Raw genomic sequence first — 8412 nt, forward strand, 5'->3', positions numbered from 1 at the left:
TTTAACATTATATTCATTGCATACATATACTTCGTAGTAGACATCCATAACTCCTTTCTGCTGTCTGTTGTCAGTGTTTCTTTGTTTAAATATGGCGCTTATCACATGCTGTGTGGTATCGGCGTTTGGTATCGGGGCATTTTAACGAGTACGAGTACGAGTACCAGTATCGGTATCGGTGCATCCCTACTATTACAGGAGTGCTGATTTTTAAATGTGATTTTATACAACAGTTCAGTAAATAAAAAGTTGATATTGTGTTAAATTTTAAACACAATATTATGTGTTTTTGCTCAATTTTGCAAAGAATGTATTACCTTTAAAGCCATAGCAGAACTATTGTGCGTCTCCGAGCAACACAGCGGTGTTTAGTTTCTGAATGAATTTGCGTTTTGAACGAATTGTGTGTGAATCAATGATTCAGTAGTCCATTCATAAAGAGAGCCGTTTACTTCATTCCTGAATGAATCAGCCGTTTGAAGAACGAATTGTGTGTGAATCAATGATTCAGTAGTCCATTCATAAAGAGAGCCGTTTACTTCATTCCTGAATGAATCAGCCATTTGAACGAATCAAATTAATTACATTTACCGCCACCTCCTGGCAGATTTAGTTTCTTATTTAGAGTATCATTTAATTAATTCATTAATTCATTAATAATAATAAAAATAAAAACATTAAACCCCCAATTTTTTTTAATTCTGTTATCATTTACTCTCATGTTCCTCATGTCGTTTCAAACCTTTCTTTTGTGGAACATAAAAGAAGGTATTTTCAAAGACTATAGAATACCCTTAAAGGGACTTTGGTATTTTGAAGACTGTTGGTAACAAAGCTGTTTTGGTTCCCTTTCAGTCGGTCACTCTCGACGTCACGTTGGATGACCGACGAAATTGGGATCTCGCTTAGAGGGACCAATCTACGTGCGTCTCCGAGCAACACAGCGGTGTTTAGTTTCTGAATGAATTTGCGTTTTGAACGAATTGTGTGTGAATCAATGATTCAGTAGTCCATTCATAAAGAGAGCCGTTTACTTCATTCCTGAATGAATCAGCCATTTGAACGAATCAAATTAATTACATTTACCGCCACCTCCTGGCAGATTTAGTTTCTTATTTAGAGTATCATTTAATTAATTCATTAATTTGCAGCGGTCGACCTGAAGGACGCGTACTTCATGTGTCGACCCTTCCGCACCACAGACCATGGCTGTGGTTCGCGTCCGAAGGACGAGCATATCAGTACGAGGTCCTGCCCTCCGGGCTGTCCCTGTTGCCCCGTGTCTTCACATAAGTTGCGGAGGTACCCCTTGTTCCCTTGAGAGAACAGAGCATTCGCATTCTCAACTACCTCGACGAAGCCTCAGAACAAACAATACTGAGATGTTTCTCGAATTATCTTCTTTTATGTTCCATAGTTTATGTTAGGCCGTTGTAGCCTAAATGTTTATGTGTAATACATTTTTTTGTTGAATTAAATAAAATATTTCTAAAGCTACATTTTGTAATGTCTGCTTGATACTTTCTCATTTAACACAAAAATATCTTGAAATAATCTTTTGTGGGTATTTTCAGTCAAATTAATTTTGTGATTAATTGCGATTAATTAGATTAATCGAAACATCATGTAATTAATTAGATTAAACATTTTAATCGACTGACAGTCCTAATATATATATAGATACATACACATACATATAACAATGACAATTTTGAAAGTACACTGAAGCAATGTACACTTAAAGGAAATTCAGTATTCCTATGTTTTACAGTTGTAATAATGACAATAATTATGGTAATTTAATGGTTACTATGGTTACACTGTTAGTCCATTAGTTATTATTCCTGACGTAGAGCTCAGACCCAAGCCTCTCACTTGGATTAAAACTTGTGTAGTAATTTGTGTGGTATTACAGTGAAGAATGGACAAGTTAAACGAATGGTATTCTTTTAATTGAATAAGTATATTTTTACATCTTCTGAAGAAAATGTAGATGACAGCCATCACAATAATACTAGGGTGTTATGAATTGTTCCATGGCCATTGCTAAGGTATTTGAAATGGATATTAGAGCATTACTAGAGTGCTCTGTGTGGTTGCTAAGGACTTGCTAGGGTATTTTGGGTGTTTTGCTTGCCTCAAAAGTGCCTCAACATACCCTCAACTCTCTTTGATATTCTGGTCTCTAGCTAAAGCTCTGGTTCATCATTTAAAATCTATGTAAATCAGCTGCAGAATTTGAGGTATTGTCTTTATATAGAGTGCAATCGTGCCTGTCTACTTTTTCAGCTGTATTTTTCCCTTAGGTTTCTCCTATAAGTTATTCATTAAAAAACAATTCCCCTGTGGAGAAAATTAATGGGATTTTTACTCCTGGAACTCGACTGTTGTACTCTGTTTACCCTTAGTATGAGCATAATGATGTTTACTTCAGCACAACTTATTAAACCCACCTTTTTTACTTCCTTTTGTTTCTTAATTTTCAAGGTGAAAATGTATTGCAGGATCTCCCAGCCAACATCCTGAGCTCCGTCCCTAAAATCGAGAGCGTAAACTTAGAGCGAAACTCAATCAAATCAATACACCCTCAAGCATTTTCTGGTGCCCAACGACTGATGCTTCTGAATCTGCAAGGAAACCGAATGTCCAAACTCCCAGTGAAGGGCTTCAAAGATCTCCTAAACCTACGCTTTCTCATGCTGGGCCAGAATCAGATAGCTAGCCTGAAACCTAACATGTTCATTGGCATGAGGAATCTCTCAGAGCTGGATCTGCCCCTGAACGCTCTCACTGCTCTCCCACCAAATACATTCAAGCCTCTGATTGCCCTTAAAGTCCTGGATCTAGCCTTGAACCACATCCAAATCATCTCACCCAAAGCCTTTGTCGGACTTGACGAGCTGCTTTTTCTCAATTTGGACAACAACAAGCTGAAGAATATCCAAGCTGGGACCTTTGCGTCCCTGATTGGTCTTGAGATGCTGGTGCTAGACAACAATTTTCTTTCCACAGTTACCGCGGCCACGCTAGAAGGTCTTTCCAACCTGCAGGAACTCTATGTGAGAAAGAATAAAGTTGAGAGTCTGCCAGCTGACGTGTTCCGCCACACACCTAAACTTACTCACGTGGGCTTAAGTGGAAATCGGCTTCATGCCATTGACGGAAACATGCTAGCCAACATGCAAGGTAAGAAGTAGGACTAGTTTGTGGGTTGCCTGAATGACTAGTTGGCTATCAGTTCTAAGACAACCAAAAATTATTAGGCTAGTTTTAGGTTCCTCCGACCCCGATCAGACTCGTTTCTTAGGGGCTATTAACATAGCTTATGCGTTCATCTAGACCAGAGATGCTCAAACTAGAGGCCATGGGCCAAAGTTGGCCAGTGATGACCTTTGATTTGGCCCACACTGTTGTATCACAAAAAACAAATAGGAAAAAGAAGAAAAACACATACAAGAATATCTTCTTTTTTAGTTACCATTTTTATTTTAACATTTTTGAAATTGAAATGTAAAGAATATCGTTGATTTAAAAATAATAATAATATAACTAGATATAAAGCAACATTTACTTTCGGCCCATGACCCTCAAACAAGTTTGCTTGAGCTGTAGTTGAAAATTTGTATCATTTTATCTTAAAAATGCAACTCTAAATATATCAAAGCTAAAAATAAATGGAAAAATCTAGCTTGATTTTTGGCCTTCTATAGTAAACATTTTCAGTAATTTTGAGCTAGATGGAGTGCAGTGTAATTGAACATTTATATAATTTTGTCTTAAAAATGCAACTCTAAATATAAAATCCTAAAAATAAATGGAAAAAATCTAGATAATCTAATTAGCAGAAAAGAGGATGTAACAATATTTTGTGGTCGAAAACAAATACAAATAATTCTTTATTCTTATCTGTTAAGAGTAACGTGTTAATCACATCTCTGATTGATTCAGGTTTAAAGGAGGTGTTTCTGCACGACAACCCATGGAAATGTGACTGCAGCATCAACACGCTGGTACATTACGTAGCCCAGACGAGGGCTAATCACTCTCCTCTGCAAAGACTTCGGTGCACCAGCCCAGAAGAGTTTCGTGATAGACCCATCCACCAGCTGAAATCTGATGAACTTCCCTGCAGGGCCTAGAAAATCCTCACATCTGATATCATATCACGAGCGACCTCCAGAAGTTGGGAGCACAGTGTAATAACAGCGTGATATTTTCTGCATTTGAATGGCGATGCTTCACAGAACTCCAACTACAATGGCTTTGACAGGTTAATGATAGAGCTGCTGTTCTGCAGATAGTCATAATTTTCACCCACACCAGTCGACTGGAGAGCAGTACATCCTACAAAACGAAGGAAGAAGTGTGCGTTTGTTTTTCCTTATACAAATGAAATGCCTATTTTGTTATGTATTAATAATAATAATATGTTTTCACATTTAACTTAATATTACAGAAGCTCATGTTATATATTCTGTGTATTATTTATCCAAAGTGTTTTTTATTGTCCTTCAGCATCTACATAGAAGACGCTGTCAAAATATAATGTTAGTAGGTGAGTAAATAAAAAAAAATCCTATATCATACAGCAGTTATAATGTCATTAAACCCATTCTTAAAATTATCTGTTTGATGTATACAGTATATACACAATAAACACATTTCGCAACTTCAAATGATTTTTTGTTAGATGCAGTGAAGCTTAAAGGAAATAAATAGAGGTTAGAAAATCCCCTCTGCTCGGAGACCGACTGCAAACTTCCACCACCACCTGAGACAGAATTCCTCATCGGATTGTTACAGCTGAATAAGCTTCCTTTGAAATCATCATTCTGTCTCTAAATTCCACCCAGGGCGCTGAAGCTGCAGTCCCACATACAGGAGTGAGATCTTTTCAGATGCTGGGAAGGTGTTATTAAAGCAGGCAGCTAAAACTTATGCTTTGGTATTTTACAGTTAACTGATATTCAATCTAACTGGTCGGACAGCATGCATTCATAGTACATTTAAAAGTTAAAAAAACATTAAATATTAAATTGAATATTTAAATCACACACTGTCACACATTACACACACACACACACACACACACAAGCTAAGCTACAGTGTTTTTATAGTATAACATAGTGACTTATATGTCATGACACACTATAAAAACACTCAAGCATGCAGTTTTCACACTCGGATTATTGTGGATATCTACTGTCTAACTTCCAAAACAAAACCAAATTACTGGTGCATTTTGCTTTTTTGCATAACAAGATACTCCTTTAACACCTAATTTCCCCAGCGTTGCCATGGCGACCGTAGCTTATAGGGGAGCTCCTGCGGATGCTTTACCCCTCACTGCATCACCTCCTCAACCAGCTGTTACCGACTCAGCGTCCTCCAACTGCCTCACTTTCACTAGTAGATTTACAATGACAAATTGGCATGATTCTGGCACCAGATAAACAGCTTTACAGCAGCTTACATTAATCAGCTAGAGAACCCCCCCCCCCCTTCACTACATTAGTTGGAATTCCATGGATGAAGGAGATAAATTGTTTGTGCTTGCTGTTTTAGTGCAGTTTTGTATTATTGATGTCATTTGTAAATTGACTCTGCATTGTGGCAATGCACTGAGATTATGCATCGAGATAATAGTAATATAAGCTTAACAAACCATCCAAATTCATCATATTCCATGGATGTTATATCCTTTTTTAACCCTTAAAATAAAAGATGGATCTATCCTTTCCTAATATACTACCAAAATGTATATATGCTCAAAACGTGGGTCTGTTCAAGCTATACTAAACCAGAATGAATGGACTGCAGTGTTCTTTTAACCTTTTTAATATTTGAATATGATTAAGAAACTAATTTCAGCTCTTAATTAGAAGCATGCTATTTCAAAGATACAGCCTTTTAAGAATGAAACGCTACACTTGCTTGCTGCTTTTTCTGTTTAAATTTAGCCAAAAATGCCGGAGTTGCCAAAATGGACTGTGATCTGTAATCTTGAGGTTTATTTTCTAAGTGAAACATCCCCACAGCATGATGCTGCTATCATCATGTTTCACCGTAAGTATGGTATTAGCCAGCAGTTGAGCCATTTTAGTCACACTGCTTGGCATTCAGGCTGAAGAGTTTAACATTTATTTCATCAGACTAGAGAATCTTTTTCGTCAGGATCTTAGTCCATTAACTGCTGTTTGCCAAACTCCACTCGGGTTGTTAGTGTTACTTAAGAGTGATTTCTATCTAACAGTTAAACATAATGACTTAATGATTAATGAAACCATATGCAGAGAGTTTTCCTCCTGGTAGGTCCAGCAGGAGCTGTAACTGCCTACAGAGTGTCTAATTGAGTCCAAGGTCACCTTCTCTACATCTACAGCCACTAGTAAAGGCGTATTCTCTTAATTTGTCATTTCCAAAAAAGATTTCATATTCTTTCCATCTGTGTTTCATCATGGTAAAAATCTATACTTGACATTGAAAAGTATAAAACTGATGTAGAATATATACAAATATAGAAATATAATATCTACTTCCAGACAAACTATAGCAATAAAGTAAAGAATCTTCCTATTAAGAATATTTTTTCAGGCTTACCTTCTGTGTTTTGATCACTAATGAAATGTGTACTAGTATTGGAAATACAGCAACATTAAAATGATTAACATTATTTCAAAGTTGTTTAAAAAAAAAAAAAATGTCATCTTCTCACCCTCATGTTGTTGCTAACTGACTTTGTTCTGTAAGAATATATTTTGAGAAGTCAATGGGCAACTACCAACATTCTTCAAAATATCTTCGTTTTTGTTCCATATAGAAAAAGTCATGCAGGTTTGGAATGACATGAGGGTGAGTAAATGATGACAGTTTTCTTATTTTGCGTGAACTATCACTTAAAGACTAAGCAATGTTACAATAAGGAATAAATACTCATCAAATAAGACATGTTAAAGCATAGTGTTTGTGTTAATGCAATTCTCAAAAGTCATGTTTTTTGACTATAAAGTTTAAAATAAGCACCTTGGGAAACAATTCTCTGCATTCATGATGAACACTGTTCGTTGAAGGAAAAAACATTAAGGGATGTTTTGTAGGTGCAGAGAAGTCTTTCATGGGTTGTGATGATTACAGCACAGTAAAATACAGCAGCAGTGTTCCTCTGGATCCACTGTTTGCAGAAAAAGATACTAATGATGTGACTTGTGTAAAAAAAAAAAAAATCCCACTGACTAGCTGACTAGCGGCAATGGACTTTTCTTTTTGAGTGCTGTATTGTAAGTCACTCTGTAGCTTAAGTTTAAATGTGAAGTTTAAGCATGTTCACATAGTGGAATGAATTGTTCAGGCACTTAGGCTAAAAACGAATCCTTTTAATAAAAAAAAGTAACATTTGAAGACAAAAGTTTCATATTTGATCAAAATCAATAGTTGGGTTTCATAGTAATGTCTCTAAATGAATGCGGTGTTGCTCATGTTGTCATACAGACCAGTGTTGCCAGATATTCCTCTGTTTGACATTCTGATGGCTGACGTCTCTTTGAAGGAGCAGTTCAGGGTTAAGAGCAACTATATTAGCGGCTATATTAAATGAAGGCACTTGACTTGCCTCATGACTCATTGACTTAAGCCTTAGACTGCCGTTACATAAAATACTGGCTCTCTAACAGGCCCTGACGGCTTTAGCAGAACTTCAGCTGAGATTTTCTTATCTGTTTTCAACTTCGAAGCTTGGCAAATGTTATATGATAGAGGTGTTATGTTAATTTTATCCAAGTCTTGCTGCAACTGTGTGGTTGTCAGGTGGTATGAACATTTTTTTGGGCTCTTGGTTTAGCCTATATTAGTTTTAGATTGACTGGTTGTCCTAAAGATTCTGTGTACCACATGACTTTAAATTATGTTTATTAATATGTTACTCATTGGTATTTACAGTTAGATAAAGGGACATTTCAGATGAACCAGTAAAAGTATAGTTAAATGAAACTTTAATGATTTTCTGTGTGCTTAAATGAGTGTGGATTTATTCTATCTGGGAAGTCTTAGCAGAGAGATTGTCAGAGATTGTTGTGTTTGTTGGAGATGCAACATTGAGACTCATAGTACTCTGCTGGGACTGTCTGTGGCAATTGGATGTACCTTTGGATGCCATAAAAAACAGCACAGATTGTTAGAAGAACACAACAGCTCTGCACCTAAAAGAATCTGTCAACATCTATATAACTTTTTTGGCTAATTACTGTAATATTTTTGTTCAAATATTAGTGTTTACACATTTAGTATTTACTTTCGACAACTGTTCTCTGCTCAGGTTAGTCTTGTGAGTTCACTATGACAGTGAAAGTCTACTCTCATATCTGCCTGAAAGCCTGACTTGTATCTTCTCCGCTCAGATGAGACCCAGATGAGGCT

The 8412-nt window shown here is 36.5% G+C and overlaps 1 protein-coding gene across 3 annotated transcripts in view; it reads left to right on the forward strand.

Moving 5' to 3' along the window:
• Positions 1–4983, forward strand: part of LOC107732379 (leucine-rich repeat-containing protein 15-like) — a 10636-nt gene extending 5653 nt beyond the window's left edge. For 2 of the 3 annotated variants that reach the window (XM_016543680.1, XM_016543679.1), the window contains 4 exons: positions 2488–3186; positions 3949–4365; positions 4516–4555; positions 4691–4983. In XM_016543680.1, the coding sequence (XP_016399166.1) occupies positions 2488–3186; positions 3949–4139 (890 nt within the window). In that variant the 3' untranslated portion in view covers positions 4140–4365; positions 4516–4555; positions 4691–4983. Of the gene's footprint in view, positions 1–2487; positions 3187–3948; positions 4444–4515; positions 4556–4690 lie in introns of those variants that run through there. The other variant, XM_016543681.1, reaches the window with a different exon arrangement.
• The last annotated feature ends 3429 nt before the right edge of the window (positions 4984–8412 follow it).

This window comes from Sinocyclocheilus rhinocerous, unplaced genomic scaffold (assembly GCF_001515625.1).
Source record: "Sinocyclocheilus rhinocerous isolate Xijiao unplaced genomic scaffold, SAMN03320098_v1.1 scaffold68, whole genome shotgun sequence".
NCBI classification, from domain to species: domain Eukaryota; kingdom Metazoa; phylum Chordata; class Actinopteri; order Cypriniformes; family Cyprinidae; genus Sinocyclocheilus; species Sinocyclocheilus rhinocerous.